The 18,245-nt window shown below is 38.0% G+C and overlaps 2 protein-coding genes across 2 annotated transcripts in view; one reads left to right on the top strand and one right to left on the bottom strand.

Moving 5' to 3' along the window:
* nrip1b (nuclear receptor interacting protein 1b) overlaps nt 1-18,245 on the bottom strand; it is a 238,871-nt gene that overhangs the window by 95,433 nt on the left and 125,193 nt on the right. The window lies entirely within an intron of this gene.
* On the top strand, nt 2,278-17,874 carry samsn1b (SAM domain, SH3 domain and nuclear localisation signals 1b). The gene is made up of 16 exons (XM_055226886.1): nt 2,278-2,288; nt 2,346-2,430; nt 5,259-5,393; nt 5,482-5,522; nt 5,659-5,699; nt 5,820-5,894; nt 6,038-6,102; nt 7,387-7,522; nt 8,302-8,675; nt 10,558-10,638; nt 11,434-11,538; nt 13,945-14,029; nt 14,738-14,889; nt 15,472-15,639; nt 16,361-16,511; nt 17,738-17,874. Exons 1-16 carry the CDS (start codon nt 2,278-2,280, stop codon nt 17,872-17,874), a joined length of 1,842 nt encoding a protein of 613 aa, XP_055082861.1.

The raw sequence follows: 18,245 nt of genomic DNA on the forward strand, positions 1-18,245 counted from the left end.
ATGTAGACCATGTTCTTTTCTCCTTTTACATCGACATCAGGCCATGTTTGTGGACAGTAGGGCTGGAGTAGGTCAGGGTTCTGGACTGTAGGGCTGAAGTGGAGTCCAACTATATTTGTTCAAAAATAGTAACAATAAAAAACATAAATATGATATGTACAATGATAGAAATAGGTCTACGTGGATAAATGAATGCCAATGTGAGCTAAATGTTTTTTAAATTAAAATCTGAAGTGGCTTTGAATATTTGCGCAGTGACTAAGCTAATCTATGTAAGTAGCTTGTTTTTCTTGGGCCGGGACACTCAAAGTCACTTCTAGAGTAAATGAGTATTAAAGATTAAAAACAATATTCTTATAGTATTATTCAGAGTGCTTCTTCCTCGGGGCACATGACACAAAAATAATGAATTATTGGCCCTTCTTATCCCACTTGGAACTATCGTTTTCACATTTCAAAGTCTTCAAAAGTGAGGGAACTAACCATCCAATCCTACCCAAACTTGCTTAGCCGTACAGAATGTCAGACAGATGGAGAACAGCCTACTTTTTGACAACTTGTGTAATTCTTTTCTTTTGAAGTGAGTTGTTTTGTCCTCATTTTCTGACCTAATTCTGCAGCACAGCCTTGATCACAACACCATGAAACGATCTCTTTTTCTGAATGAAAGACAAAAAGACAGCTCTGCAGAAGAAGCGGGTTAGCTGACAGACAGTAGAGATTTTATTTTGAACTGTATAGTGTCTTAAAAGGCAGTTTAAAGGAACCTTATGTAAGAGTTTGATTTTAAATTCCATAAATATGACCAAACTGTGTCTATAGATACAACTATAGTAAGAGTAATTTATTTTTAATTACAGAAACACTGGACATGATGGACAAGTTGTTTATGTTATAATTTGGTGTTTTGATTGTCAAGACAAATATCCAATCAGAAAGCAGAATGAGCCTCATATGAATCTCTCATTTGGGTTTGTGTTCAAGGCTGAAATCCAATTGGTTTAAACGTAAAAGGACTCGCTCTGATCTGAATCTTCAATACCTAAGTGAATGAATTCTGGAGTCTCTTAGTTTTCACATGAGGTATGGCCTGTCCATATAGCGAAAATGAGAAAAACTTGTATATGTCCTCACAGGTTAATGCTCCACCAACCCAGGTTTAAAACAGGAAGAGCGCAGGCTACATACAGGAGCATAAACAAAAACACAATTTCACTGTATTTATAGATTCATAGGATTTGTCAAAGGAGCAACATTAGTGTTTTTTCCGTGAACAGGTTTCTTGAAATACAACAAAATCACTGTAAAGCTGCTGGCAACGCCGGTACTGTCTGCTTTTATCTGATGTTGTGGTTTATTACTTTTTCATTCCTCATGAATACAATTGTAATGCACCTGTCAGAGCCATGTTGTTCCCTCATGTTGAAAAATACATCAAATACTGATATCTGCGAGCTTTGAAGCTGCAAAAGCCTTGGTAAAACACAAAATCTATATTGAACAAGATTTAAACATTAAGCCTTTTCAAAATCATTCATTCAAGGATTATTTTTATGTACTACAGGCAGTTATCAATAAAAGTAAAGACATTGGATTAAACCACAACAGTGTTATATTAGAGTTGGATTAGATTCAATGAGACACTTTACCACAGAGGACTATATAACAAGAGAAACTGCACATAATACTGTAAACATGCACATGTACAGGTAAAATCCTCCATCTAGGTACTTCTCTGTATTGGACATAGCTCAAGATCCAATGCTGAAACCCAGGTGGTTTAAACCTAAATTGACTTTAAGCCTTGTAATTTATTGAAAGAACATAATCTCTCTGATCTGAATGGTCACTACCTAAACCCCAGCACCTGCAGCCAATCATGAATCAGTGCTAGTGCAGCCTCTGTAGCTCAGTGACTGAATTCTGAGTCTGTCCATATACTGGGAATTAGAAAAACATGTATGCATTTACCTTTATAATAAACAAAACAAAACAAAACATGCATATTTAAATTACACTGTGCTGCTTATAACCAGTAGTACTCACTAGTCTAATAGATGGTGAGTTCCCTTCCCTTCTGCTAACTTAATCTCCCTCCTGACATTACGGTAATCGTCGCAGACACTGGCCAAACAAAAGCTGTCTATGCTTGTTTATTGTCTTGTTGTGGGTGGCCTGGCGCTCCCTGTGGCCCCTGTTGGACTGTGCTTCTATTGGATTACGTGAGGGATTTTGAACTTGGGATTAGGCCGTGGGGCGCAGGGGGCGGGGGGCAGCATGGGGGCAGTGTGAGCTTTACTGTGGCATAGACGAGTGTGTGTGAAAGTGTTTTGTCCTCTCTTCAGGCCACGCGGCGTAGCTCCTCTCCACATCAGAGCCTTTGTCTTCTGGCCCAAGCTGTCAGACATGAACCTGTTCTGTTTCACACTGGTAGGAACTTTTATTCTTATTATTTTTTAATAGCTCTTGTGCATTGTGCAGGTTTTGTGCATCAGAAAGGCTTGGAAGTTTAGGAAACATATTATGATGTAGAGTAGATTTCTGTTGCATATAGCAGTCATAGAAGAGTAGGCCTTTCATGATGATTACTATATCGACTTATCGACAATACAATACAATACTTTTTGGCATCAATATTTCTCGTGTGCACTTTTTCTTTGTGCTAATGACAAATTTCTGATCATTTATTACAATATGACAACATTTGAGCTGTAGAGGAATTGAATTATGAACTTCTATGACTCATTATAGATACAAACTAACTACTAAAGTGTTGCATTCTCTATTTATTGCAGACAGTATTTTTTTAAACAATATTGTACATTTAGAATACTTTTTGGGAGATAATTCTGCGTTATGGTTTGGTTTCAGCATTGTTTACTTATATTTACTTCAGCAATATATTACACTTCAGAGTTTGTTTTCCGTGACAGGTCTATAGCCAAGGTACTCCAAATTTGTACTCAAGTATTTTACTCAAGTTCTGCTACTCTTTCAGCGTCACTTGTACTGAAGTTGTTCTCTATGGACATGTACAGGATGTCCACTGAGTCTCTGTACAATCTAAAATATTTATTACAAAGTCAATTGATAAGATATCTTTATCAGACTGTTCTGTTGTACTCAGTGATTTCCAAAGTTTCTTCCTCATTTAATACACCTATATATATGGGCACCGTTAGTCACACGAAGCACATCAACACAGTTTCATGTCAGTGCCATGTTCTCTGCAGCAGAACCTCATTTATAGTTGCAATCACATCTGTTATCTTTCACTTTAGTTCAGTAACGTCCTGTATCTTTGTTCGATACATGATATCTTTATCCGATTTTGTCTCAATAAACCATGATACACACTGTACCTTCTCTTGAAGAGTAGACATTTCTTACGGGTTCACTCAAAAGGAAACTTCTTTAGCCACGCGATGCCTGAAATACAAAAATGCAAAGTGATTAAAAACTTTCATAACCATTGAGTACAACTGAACAAATCTAATTAAAATATCATTCCAATTGCCTTTGTAATAACATTTTTAAATTGAAAGACACTTTAAGGACACCCTCTATAATAAATATCCACTGAGTACTATCACTTTTACTAATGATGTGCTTAACTATTTAATTAAAATACTTTGCACTTCATAATATCTCAATTATAATCACTACTTGTGCTACTAGGCTTCTTCTAATACTACTGTTAACATGCAGTAACTATCTCTCTTACTACTACTACAACTCCTATATCATCCATGTTTACATTGCATCAAAGTGGATTTACATAGAGATTTCCATAATTTCTCTAAGTAAACACCTCTCCAGTTTATTTAACCCATTGTGTTTTCTTTATAACATATACATGAAACTGAATGGACCTGAATATGGCATTGAATAGTCTACGAATTCCATAAGGGATTGTCACATAAGGACGCTGTATTATTAGATTATAAAACTACCACAAGCTAAATTTGCACATTTTATTCAAGTGCACTGTGACTTTTAATACCCCCTCCAGGCTACATTTGGACATAGCACTAGGTTGAACCCTGATTAAAGTAGCACGAATTAACATATGCCACAAAAACCCCCACTGGTCCCATCACAAACTATTACAGATTGAGTTTAAGTTTGTTAGATAAATGCCTGATTCGATTAAATATACAGCTGCAGTAATGTGAACTAACAATTTAAAATGAGAACAAAAAAGTAAAATAATAATTTCCTGGAGATCTCAAAACATGTTGGACAGTGTAGTTTAGTAGATACACCAGGATTTACCACAGCAGCTCAGGGTTTCTGTGTCAGGGTCAGGGTGGGGATGACTGAGCTTCTTCTCTTTTATTCGTCTCATTGACACAAACATCTGCGGCCACATGTCTGTCTGAGATGTGTGCGTGTGGGCGGGTATTTATCACATTGTGGGAACTAAAATCTGTAGTACATGTGCAATTCATGAAGGCCAGGCTCTCAGAAATCAGGTCCTCATGACATAAAGCCTTTATTATTAGATCAACAATATGGTTTAAAGTGTAGGTATGGGCTGAAATAGTCAAGTGTGGGGTTTAAGTTAGACAAATAGTATGGATTATGACTGATCTCCAGGAAATGAGTGTCAATATCCCCAAAAAGCATGGAGAAATACATGTTTTTTCAGTGTATGATTTTGACATTAGCATATCTGGGCTGAAGGAGAACAAAATTTTGAGAAATGGCCTATACATAGACATATAATGAAGCACAGACACTCAATAGCAAGAAGCACAATTTAGTCAAAAATAAATCCTTAAGACTTTACAAAAATGTCTGTGTTATAATTGATATCCTTGCATATAATGTCTCATATGAAACTATTTCCAGTATAGTGTCCATCCGCCTGTTAAAGTCTGGATGAGAAGGATCCTTCCGCATATTAAGAATCACCCCGGCCTTTAAAACCACATAGTCACATTTTGGCACAGCTGGCACCACGGCTTTATCCCTTGGCTTTATAATCGTGGAGACTTGGGTATTATTTCCCCAATGCACCTTTCTATGCACTCTATTACCCGCTCCCAAAAAGGATAAACTTCACAGCATTTCCAAATATCTTGCAACACATACACTACATGCCCTTCTTGCATCCTACTTCCGTTACTGTACCCAAAAAAAGACAACCTCACTGAACATTAATAAATTGTGATAAATCTAAGATAATTCTGACATTATTATTGAGTTTTGAAATGCTGTGTTTGTCTGTTATGTGTCTATTATTGGGCGCACAGGAGGGCTCTACAGAAAGCATGTATGAGCCAGCCTACAGCCCCACGGTCCAAGAGGTGCGCCCCAAGTTCCAGTGCAGTCCGGCCCTGCTGCGGAGGAGGCCAGAGTGGGGCGGATCAGACCCGTCCATCAACTGCGTATGTACTGTTTGTGTTTTAGAACCAAGATGAGAGGCAAAATGAAGCAATGGTGTCAAGCAAAGCATATTCTTTTGTTTTTTTCCAGAGCAAATCCCAGAGCACAAAAACAAAAAGAAACAATGTTAGGTGCGTAGTAATTATTATTATTATTATTATTATTATTATTATTATTATTATTATTATTATTATTATTATTATTATTATTATTATTATTATATATTTTTTACTTTATTTCAACTTAAATACTTTTATGATTTTTCAGGTCATGTTTTGTAACTTCAGCCTTGGACAATGAAACAATAGGTAGGTCCAGATACATTCACTATAGAATAAATTATTTTGTTCCTCATTTAATTAGCTGCTCCACTGAAGGACAGCTCGTCTTATGTGTTACATTCATTTTCCATATGATCATACTTGCAGATATTCACAGTGCGTGCTGGATTTCATCTGGTGATAAAAAGGACCTAGCTCATCAAAAGAGAGATCCAGATAAAGGTATGGAAATCAGAACATTACACTTCATTCAAGGACGATAATTCTTTCACATGTAGGATTGTGCAGTGCTTGATTTAAGCGAATTCTGACAAGGGTAAGGTGCATGCATTTCACTATAATAACATGTTTTTTTGCTCTTTAAGACGTGTGTAGAACATCAGAGGATACTGCGAAAATACTGGGACTGAAGACAGATCCTATGCTTCAGGTACAACACTTTTCCTAACTGTCAGCGTTGGGCCAGTTTTATTATGAAATGTTCCTTTACTCAGTTGCTCATTGATGCATTCAGTTTGTACCAGAGCCAGAGAGTGAATGACAGTGAGGTCTTTAGTAATCCTGTGCCCACATGGCCGTTTGTGCCCCTGCCAGGGAGTAATACCTGCACGAGGAAGAGCACGTGCTGTGTAACATCAGTACAATGTGAGGGGAAAAAAACAACTTCACTTCTATATTTGATATCTACTTACATAACCGTAAGTAGACAGTAGCTATTTGTCCACTGATGCGAAGGTTGGAGGTTTGAATCCCACCGGTATCTGCGTACACTAGTGTATGAATGTGTGTGTGATTGGGTGAGCAGTTCCTTGATGTAAAGCGCTTTGAGGAGGAAAAGCGCTTTATAAAAATGTGATCATAACACTATATATTACCTACGTGCACTGAGAACAGACTCAAGTGTGTGGTACTAGAGAAAAGTACTGTAGAAGGAAGGTGAGACAAACTGCCAAACGATTCAGACATCAAATTTAAAATCCTCTGTTATGAAAAGCATATTACTTATTCCCCAATGTCTCTTGAATCCAAAGTACTGAAGTATTAAAATGCATGGTTGTTCCTATACCACATCATACGCAATAACCCTTACAGATTTTGGAGAAAGTAACACAATGTCATGGAGGTCAGCCATGTTTCCTGCAGATCTGATCCACTGTTCTCTTTAATCTGCTTCATGATCTTTAATCTTTCTCCAGCCCTGGTGACTCTGCCCTCAAGGACACCTGGATTTGAACTTGCTTTATTGTTAGAGCTTTCACATGCAAGCAATGACAAGGCAAAAGAGATCACTTAGAGAAAACCTTTTGATCCACAAGGGAAATTACTTGGACAAACTTTGGGTTCAAGAGCTAATATGAAGATCTGAAGTTCCTTTCACACAAAGTTCAGTGAAAAAGTCCGAGTCCAGACCAGAACACTCAGCCTTCTTTGAATAGACTTGATAATTTACTTGGGAAATTGTCAAAAATGCAGGTAAAACAGATTTTGCTTCATTCACACATGATCCTGTTCTGGCAAAATGCAGGTAAAAGTGTGAAAGAACTTTATAATGAATCTATTGCTAGTAGTTTTAGTATTTTTTTTCCAAAGATCCATACATTCCCAGGTTTGGTCAGAGGCAAAGGGGATGAGAAATGGCTTGTACTTCTAATGCAAAACGAAACACGCTTAGCCTTGAATGTGTACACGCTGCACATATTGTTCTTTATTGCAGGCCAGCAAAACTGCCGCTGACACAGCAGAATCAATAAGACCAAGAAGACTAAAGAAGTTACAGAATCTGGTGCCAAATACGAAAGGAGGACAACAAAGCACAAGTGGGAAAGAGAGGAGTCTGTCTGAGAATTATGGTGAGTGGATGTAGTCAATATCACACTGGTCAGGTTGTGCCCTTTTTATTACATTTATTTATTTTTATGAACTTGCGTGTAACTTGTGTGGATATCTTAAATTATGGGAGCACCTACATAACGCCAGATTCATACTATAACTCTATTTCTTTGTCCAAATTGAGTTTTCAGTCTCATTTTTATTCTACTCTCCTGTATCTGTAGATGTCATTGGCTCATCCATGATTTTTACAGCCCAAAAAACACAAACTTCCCCAGTAATTTAATTAGAATATACAGTTTATTTTTATATTTTCCCAAAAACCTTGAAAAAACGCAGTTGTTCTTTGAGGCTATAAGACATATTCATTTGCATCTATTGCTTAGTCATTACTTACTTGAACCCAGACGATCCTTGCAGATGATCTTAGTCCTGCGAAACAGAATAAGAACCTCAATTAAAGCTGCACTATGTAATTTTTCTGTATAGAAGGTCAGCCACTTATCTGCTTAGGTGGAAATAGTATTGTTTGCAAAGACTCTTCAATGGCATTATACCTCACTGTCTTTATCTTTATTTTCTATTTTAAGACTGTATATGTGTATAAAAAGATGCTTTTTCAAGGTATGTCTAGATAAATTGTGAAGTATCATAGGCAATTTAATATCAGCATGGAGATAAGCAAGTGGCAGACCCCATCAGAAAAGTTACTTCGTGCATTTTTCACTTCTTTTTTTTTTTGTAAACTGCAGTTACTATGCGATTTACTTTGATTTGTTCTCTTATTGTCACTTTGTAGAGCATTTGACAGATGTGTTAAGCTCCTATAACCCAGTGTTGACCTGCATCGGTCTGGGAAAGAAGCAGAAGAACCCGTCTGCCCCCTCTCCATCTCTGCTGCAGCCCAATCTGTCTCACGAGCACCCAGAGGAGAGGGTCTGGAGTCCTCTGCAGACCCCCTGTGAGCTGTGTAGACCCCCGCAGAGCTGCCCCGAGACCTCACACACGTTCACACACGAGCGATGGGAGTGCAGCTCGGCTCTGTCTCTGCCTCGGACCGCCGCCTGGGACCGCTTCGAAACCCTCATTCAAGAACTAGACATCAGAGAACCAGAGCCGTGCCTGCACCGCATGGCCCGATCTATCACCGACCTCGACTTTCACCAAGATGAAGTAAGAATCCCCTAAACAACAGTGGTTTCTACAGTTTGGGATATAGATTTAATAGTAATTTTTCCTCACAGTTAGGTTTTAATATCAGTTTTCTGCTCAAAGTAACATGCAGGTTTGGCAACATTTGAGAGTACAAATATTACAAGCATTTAAAAATAGTTTGTAGAGGTCTAAATTATCATGTTAGCAGGTTCTACACACAATGGAATGTTTTGTTATTGGCAGAAGACATAATTTTGCTCATGATTTTGCAGTGCCCCCAATACTTCTTCATCACATTTCTGTTTATTTATGGAGTGAACCAGCAAAGAACATTTTGGACTAACTAAATTATTATTAAAATTCACTTCAAAATTCGTTTTTCTCCCTCAGATCAAAAGCTTGTGATAAGTCACGGCATGGGGCTGCTATCAAACTGTCTTGTAGTGTTGCATGAGTGTCCTCTACTCACATCTGTCCTTCAAACTAAATGGGGGGAGTGCATTGAAAGTGTAAGAAAATAGCTGGCCACACTCCAGGGGTTAGTCATAAAAAAAATCTAATAATGCAATTGCGATTAGATTTGTGATATTTAAAAATTAGGATTCTGTTCAGAGTGCACATTGTAAACGACTCCAAGAGCATTATCATTTGAGAGGAGACGTGAGTGACAGTAGCTCAGTTGGTACAGTTTGTCCGCTGATCTGAAGGTTGGGGGTTCAAATCCTCCTCTTGACTTAAAAAAAAAACCCATTATTGGTAGAGTGGTTGTTTATATTACTAGTGTGATTCCAGCTCCCACAGATGATTTTTGATGTTTTGTCCTTGGCCAAGACGCTTACCCCTCCTCGCCCCCAGTGTCTGTGTACACTGATGTATGAATGTGTGTGTGAATGGGTGAGTGGTTCCTTGATGTAAAGCGCTTTGAGTCCCTTGAAGGTGGAAAAACGCTAAATAAAAACGTGATCATTTACCAAATATGAACTGATACATGACTAGAAGAAACCCAATCATTTCAGGTATAAACTAGAGGTGCAACATTTTTTTTTTTTTATAAAGAGACATGATATTACTTAAAAGAACAACACTTTCTGTAACTTTTGGAGGTGTCTCGTCAATGGCATGATTTTATTGAAGTAGAAATGTTGTACTGTGGAATATTATAGCCAAAGGAACAACATTTAAGGTTTATGGACATGCAAGCCTGCTCACAGTAAGGACGCATGCTTTTCAACATTTTTCAGTGCAATAAAAACAACCAAAACAAAAAACTGAAACGAAAAAAAGCATGCTTGTATTTTTGAGTATTTTTTGCCTGGGACGTTACCTACTGGGGCTTTATATAATTGAACCTTTGCCGACTCAAATAGCTATTTATGGATGTATATTGCGTAGTATATTGTTCAAGCGAAACCAGACGGTCCAACTGTGATTCCAATCTGAATTTTTCCACAGTTGTGTTTTGTTTATAGGACAGTTATAATGTTGTTGCTTATCCATCCAGTGAGTGCGCCCTCTCTAACCGCCCGTGTTGGGATTGAGCCAGTAGTGCGTGTAACAGCTGCTCTGAGAGGCACGCAGAATGACCGCTAAACTAAAGTTAATGGGTAACCGCTAAGGAGAGCCTCATTGCTTTCATCCTGCCTCCACCATTTGGCCACTAACAGTTCATTATGCCCAAACAATAACAGAATATGCATCAACAAAATGGAGCAAATGAAGGAGACAGGAGCAGCGCCGTGACAGCCTATAAAAGAATAGTGTGCCAGTTGTTGCGCTAATTCAGGAAAAATGTTACAAATGGGAATAATAAACAAGGGCTGGGGTCAGTGGTGTAGAGTGGGCAGATAACATGCCATCTGTCAAGAGAAAACACATTTTAATCTGTCTTTGACCCAAACAGTGGAGCAGATTTGGGAGATTTGACGCCTTCAGACAGCAGTGGCCTTTGACGATGGAGCGAGAGACTGGGAGGGGCTGTACGGTAAGAGAAACATCAAAAATCTGTCATGTGTCTATGGATTTGTTTAGTTGATTTTACTAAGTGCAGCATCAGAAATTTGCTGTAGATGAGACAGATGCACTGGCAAAATGAAATATCGAGACTAGTTTAAAATATCTTGACTCAGAAAGTGAACTATACAAGGAGCACTGTGTAACATTTTCTTGTGGCGAGCCCTCCACATTTCAGCATGCATTCTGTGACTCTTCTACACAGATCTGACCTATAACTTGGTCTGGTGGAACCTCATACTTGCCTCCTTGGGAACTGATACATTTAATGCTGATAAGCCAATGGAAAAGAAAGCATACAATGTCTTGTTTTACTTAAATTAAGAAAATGACAAGCAGAAAAATATGCAAATCTTATTTTAAGACAAATGTACTCAAATGAAGAGTACTACAGCTCAAATCAAGCATTAACTTATTGTGTTACTTAAGATAGTAATTTTGGGTCTTAAAAAGCTAGCAGACCTTCAACCAAAAACTTTACATAATAAATGATATGCAAATATATTACTATAAATCTAAATGAACTGGGTTTTATATTTGGGTAGAGTTGCGGAAGTAGTATCAGTATTTGAAGTAGTAGTTGTAGTAGTTAGGACATAGCAATAGCTGCAGAAATAGTGGCAGTACTTCAATAATTGTCTAACTGTAAAGTGGAGCCATAAACGCACTCTCGAGTTTTCCTGCTGTTAGAAATTATGCAATCTGTACTTACCTTTACATTTTCTTTGCTTTTACAGTTTGTCATTTATAATTTCCCTTTACACAGATGAATCCAGCTGGGGAGCGAAACGTTACATATTCAAAACAGACTGAGGAGACATCACAGAAAGACAGCGAGCCAATCAAGACGGGAGATACCACAGCCATCAATGTATGTACAGGAATAAGTTAAAGCATAATTGTCAGATTGAAATCAGACTTATTTTGTAGCATTTAGCAGCTCCACATCTGCTGCCTGTCTCACTGAGCTGACAGCAACACACCTGCGATACCTTCATTCAGACAGTATACACAACAGTAGCAGGGACCGGAAAAACTGGATTAGGCATTTTCCACTGGGCCCAATGACAAATGAAATGTAGGCAAGGCAAGTTTATTTGTATAGCACAATTTGTACACAAGGTAATTCAGAGTATTTTAGAGAATAAGAAAAACTTTAAAATCACAGTACAACAAATCAAAAAGAGAAGAGTGCAGAATATAAACCTTTCAGCCATATACACAGCTAAACAGAACCATTTGAGCCTGGATTTATACATTGTCACTGTAGAGGCCTGTCTCACATCTTTAAGGAAGTTCCAGGTTTTAGCTGCATAAAACTGAAACACTGATTCCCCATGTTTAGTCCTGACCCTGGGCACCAACAGGAGGCCGGTCCCTGCAGTCCTCAGAATGTGAAGAACTCAGGGATCAGCCTTGGAGATGTACTTTGCACAAACATGTCAGAGATGTACTTTGGTGCCAGGCCATGGAGAGACTTGTACACAAATATAGCTGATTTAAAGTCTATTCTCTGAGCTACAGGAGTCAGTGCAAAGACCTGAGCACAGGACGCATGTATGTGCTTGTACTTCTTGGTTAAACTGTAAGTCCATTCAAAACACACAAGCGATTTAGTGTACACTGTTATTGTGCCCTAAAGCAAGACATCTAACCCACCTTGGCTATATGTGAATGTGGTGTGTTTGTGAACGATTAGTAGTGGTGGTTGGAGGGGCCGATGCCGCAGATTGGCAGCTTCACTGACAGCAGAGACAATAGTAGCTTAACCACTAAAGAGAAAAGAGTGAATGAATAATGCATGGAATCATAAAGCAACTTTGTGTGTCTGGAAATGCACTCTATAAGATACATTTTTATTATTGTATTACTATTATGATGAGACCATGGCCTTATTATTAGTCAAATTGCTAAAACTCAGCGCCCGGCTACCTCATTGTTAGCGTCACTACTTCCTGTAATACCGGCCCTTTAACACTGAATGCCTGCTCTGTTAAATCATCTAATTTTGTTTTATTTAAGTTTGACCTGACACATTTTAACACCAAAAATAATGCATTGTTCCCTTTCAATCACATGTGTAATCTCGTATTCTCTTGTACAGCCCCCATACTCTTCTTAGTTAACTACTCTGCAACCCACTTTTCACTTGTCTTGCGTTTGCCCCACTTCCATAACTATGTCAGACGCTCTCAGTAGCTTGCATGTTGCCGATGGAAGAACAGAGAGAAAGACAAAAGCACAGGTAGTTGGGGATTACGCTCTTTGCTTGCACACTTCGAGGTCTGGTCTATTTAAAGTTAAGCAACTCTTGCAGGATTAGGTCTATTTCTTGTCACATGCACAGCACACCGAAGGGATACTGAGCTCCTCTGTCACACGTGAACTCAAACAGCAGCAGACTATAGCCCTAAGTCAGCAGTTTGGACACTTCATTGTAGCTTTTTTGTTGGCTGTGCAAGAAAAGTTGACGAGATTTGAAAGGGATGAGCAGTCTGTGTTTTTGTAGATAGCGAAGTGTTCAAAGTGAGCAAGTATTTACAACTAAAACATGTTTAATCCTAGAAAGCCGCATTGAAGTTGTATGAATCTTATATCAAGCCTTGTGTATTTACATCAATCAAAGTCTGATACTCACAGATGCATCCCAGTTGAATGCAATACAACACTACTAAAATACCTCCAAAAAATACAATATTTCATTGTGAAGATCATTAGCTTAATCAATCTATTTCACTTCTGCTTCAGTTGACAGATTTAACTTTGGCTTTTACTGTGGATCAGACCTGAACGACTGAGAGATTACACAGACATCTTTCCACACACAGGTCATCCGTGATTAATCAAGAATCACTGAATCAATAATCATGATTATTCAAGTCAAAATCTAACCCTTAAAAGAAAAAAAAAAAAAAGACATTTTATTTGCAAAAAAAAAAAGCCTTTTCATTGGAATCTACACTTTTATTTGGCTCTATATGTCACCTTAACTTTATCTTTACTTTCACTTTATAATTCAAAAAGCTGAGAAGAGAAGAGGAGTGCTACCATATTAGAAATACATAAGAACTGTTTATTTTATTCTTGCTTGGTCTTTCTTCTCACAATAATTGTTCATTACTAAAATTTTACATTGTGACACACTTTCTACACTAATAAATGCCTAGCTGGATCAAAACATTAGCCTTATATTCCTTTCCTTGGTACAATAAGCATTACATTACATTACAAAGCACTACATTTGTAAATCAAAGCTTTAAATGTTGTTGTTTTGCAGGTGAAGCAGAGCGGTCATAGAGACGTAACCAAAGGACACAGTGCCTCTTTGGAGAGTGTGTACAGCAGCGGACAGAGCTCCTCCAGTAAGAATCTGTCGACCTTTGACACTAATGTACTCACTGCTAACTGAGTGTAATTGAGCTGAACAGTCACCGCAAGTAGATTTCCCATTCCCATTCAGCCATAGACTTATAAGAAATAAATAATAATAATGCAAGTTTGAAAGCCACAGTTATATGGTAAGTAAAGAACACAGGACAAGTATTATGTAAACATTGTAAACAGCAACATTAAAATACATTTAGCAGATTTTTTTGTCTTCTTCAGCATTTTGGACTAAATATAATTTTGTTATGGACATTACTATTGAACTATGCTATAGGAGTTTTGTTTTAATTCATATTTTCATGTTCTGTAAAGCGCTTACAATTTCTTTGTGTATGAATTGTGGTATACAAACGTCTCTTGCCTAGTGACCACATACTTGGATAGGTTCTGTTGTGCCTTGAAATTCTTAATATTTGAATTTTATGAAATATCTTACTCTCCATCTGATCTACACAATTTCATTGTATTTGTATAATGACAAATAGAACTGAACTTGTGTCTGTGTGAAAATGTTGAGCTCCATAGGCAGCCTGTGATCATAAGAGACTATACTGTTACACTTTTAACCAGCCTCGACGGTGACAAACTCACTGGTACCAGCTTGTGAACAGTTCAGGTCAAAAGTTGAATTTGAATTATTGAGTGTGGCCTAGACTTCACCCTGTTGTTCTTGTGTTCACCAGGCGGAGTCACCAGTGGGTCAAACTGCTCCAGTAACAGGGCCAGTCTGAGGCTGGATGAGGAACTGTCAGCCCCCAGAACCTTCTGTGGACGAGCCCGAGTGCACACGGAGTTTGTGCCCAGTCCATACGACACAGAGTCTCTCAAACTCCAGGTAAAAACATTGGTTGAAAGGTTGATTTATTTTCATAATGTGTGGATTATATAATATAGATTACTTACTTAAAATATAAATTTCCATTCATTTAAATGTGCACTATGTACATTGTGTGATGGAGACCAAGCCTGCTGGTCTCCATGGAAATGCTATTCCTTTGCCTAAAATGTTCATAGTATAGGTTCAACTCATCTGTCTCCACTGAAACAAGCAGGTGACATCAGCAGGCCAAGTTACAGGTCAGATCAGTGGAAAGGTGATACCCGCTCACAGTGATAATGTATGGTTCTAATGCAATACTACGGGATATTCTAGACAAAGCAGTAACAGCATCTCCAAGGAAAGAAGCAGGTGGCCACCAGAAAAGTTACATAGTGCATATTTAACACATGCATGCTTTTGGACATTTTTGGTGGTATAGATTGCAGACTCCAAAATAAATAAAGTTTTTATTCATTTCTGGCTTTGCTCCTGCCACATGGGTTCATGATAGGGTCTGGATTTGCAGCAATGTACTGTATGTATTTGGATGTGTGTGTATTTAAACAAAACTTATTTTTCCTTATGAACTGTTTTCAGGTTGGAGATGTGATTGACATCATTTCCAAACCTGCGATGGGAACATGGACCGGAATCCTCAACAACAAAATAGGTTACTTTAAATTTATCTACGTGGACCTTATAAAAGAGGAGACCAAAAGTGGAGATGCGTGCATTCATGAACTACTAAAGCGTTTTGATTTAGAGGTAATGCATTTTATTTCTCTCTATCTATTATAATCTTTGATCAGTGGCTGTGTTTACATGCACACCAAAAATCTGACCATGATCTGATTTGTGGAGTTATCAGATTATGGAAATGTCATGTAAAGAGATACATTTAATGAGAATAATCTGATTTAAATCCGATTGTTCACATCTAAACAGGTTTTGACAAAGAAAATCATACAAAAAAGGGGCAAACTACTGTAGCAAAATGTTAATGTTTTAAAGATTTATTTGAAGATTTATTGTACTTTATCTTTGAAATATAAACATCCATTGATTAAAGGTGCTCTTTGTAATGTCTGTGGTGGAGGGTCTGCCAACTTTTAGTTTTGAAATGTTTTGCCTGGAATGCTCTACACTCTTGCATTAAACTTATGTAGCTCTATAGAGAGATGAAATGGGTGCGAATTACAGGTCAGATCTGTGGAGAGGCGATGTACTGCCAGTAAAAATACAAATACACTTATACTTGAATGAACAGAATATATGCAAGTTGAATGCTAAACTGTGGAGGTGGACCATTCACCAGAAAAGTTCCATTGTGCACCTTTAACCGATGATCAGATTTTATTTGTGCATGTGAACATACACCAATAATCTAATCCAATTGTTGTAATCTGATTATTCTAGTTGCCTGATTTTTACTGTCCATGTAAATGTACCCATCAATGTGAATAAGAATGCGTTTCCTTTTCCCCAGGAGTACGCCTTGACTTTGCTGCTGCACGGTTACCAGACAGCTGAAGACTTGGTGAAGCTGACGGAGCATCACCTGATAGAGCTCAAAGTGACTGATCCAAAACACAGGCAGCGTCTCCTCTCCGCTGTCAGCTCACTCCACCCGCTGCACCGTGAGTGATTAGACCTGTCACCATAATTACTACATCCACTTGATAGATTATAGACGGAACTATAATTTTTGGGGGGCAATATGGGTACTTTTTTATTTTTTTTAATCTTTTTGTTATTTCTTGTACTGTGATAAGAGTTGAGTTATGGCTTAATTAAAGCTACCATCTGTAATTACACTGGCCACTCCGCCCCTGTTGTATTCTCACATATCACCACTAGATGCTATCTATATTATTGCAGTCAGCCAGCTTTGGTCTGACAGAAGAAGACCAGAGAGCACAGGTGAGTCTCAACAACTGCAGGGTGAGGAGAGGGGCTAAGTGTGGGGAGGAGGGGACAGGTGACATCTGCCATCTAGTGGTTAAAAAATAAATAAATTAATTAAAAAAAATTAAAAAAAATCAACTTTAAGCTTTTCATATTGCTATACAGTATTGATATTAATGATACTGAACATATAGTTTCTTTTGCTTTACAGTTTTTGTGCCATAAATCAGTTTCAGTTTTATCGTTTATCGTCTTCACTTTCTTCGGTAATATATTGCACTTCAAAATGTGTTATGGTGTCTTCAGGTGACAGTGAACATGGTAAAGGGCACTCGGGTATCTCATAGCACGCTTTACGACACGATAAAAAGCCTTGAAATAACATCCCTACAACTAAACCAAAATGACATTACTGTATATTATACAGCCATAAGACTAGAACGGTGTTTAGTTTTCCATTGATCAAAGCGACTGGGCAACAGGATAAACCCAAAGAGAGTGTGTGTGGAAATAGAGAGTGATGTCATAGAAGAGGTAGGGTGACCACATGCCTCCTCTTGTCCCACATCTCATCTTTTCATCCAATATATCCAATATCAAAAAGTGATATTTACATACATTATAAGATATTTTAGAAAAGAAATCGATATTTTCGTGGTGTACTGGCTGTTAGGGTTGTAATATGTTGGCACCTATTGCTATTCCACTGGTATTGCCTGGCATGGTCCACAGCAGCTCAGTTGTTAAGCTGGTAGAGCATTTGTTCACTGATCTGAAGGTTGGTTGCTCAAATCACACTTCTGACATAAAGCTAAATCTTCATTTAACAGGTGGTGGAATATAGTTACACAGTGCACTTTTAAATTCCTGACTCTACGCCTCCATGTCAACATCGTGTCCCTCTTTTTTTAGGTAGGCTTATTTATATGTGTAATGTTTGTTTTTCTCCCGTCCACAGCTGAAGAGGAGGTCGTGTATGAGAACATGAAGAACTGCCCCAGAGACTCAGGCTGTGGGATGGTAACCCCGGACGACGCCACGGAAATACACTCTCCCTCTGAGCACAGTCAAACAGAAGTGGTCACCGTCTGTTGAAAATAGCAAAATAAACTGTTTTTGGGAAGACTACACTATATAACTACAACTTTAATTGTCTTAATAAAGCATGAACAAAGACTTAATAAACATCCATCCGTTATGAACTAAGAAGTAGTAACTGCACATTAATACCCTCATTCCTAACCCATTTCTTTTTTTGTGTCTTTCTTCTTTATTTGCCAGGGACTGTGTACAAATTAATTACAAATGAAAAGATGATTTGTACCAGGTTTAGCTACTACAATGTACCTACAATCAGTGTGTTAGTTTCAGTGTAATTAGCTCTTCCCTTCAGATAAATATAAGGCAGTGTCCTCCAGTAATGTGACCAGAACTGAAGAATGATCAGCATCAAAACATCTTCAGCT

The sequence above is a fragment of the Periophthalmus magnuspinnatus genome, chromosome 14, assembly GCF_009829125.3.
Source record: "Periophthalmus magnuspinnatus isolate fPerMag1 chromosome 14, fPerMag1.2.pri, whole genome shotgun sequence".
NCBI classification, from domain to species: Eukaryota; Metazoa; Chordata; class Actinopteri; order Gobiiformes; family Gobiidae; genus Periophthalmus; species Periophthalmus magnuspinnatus.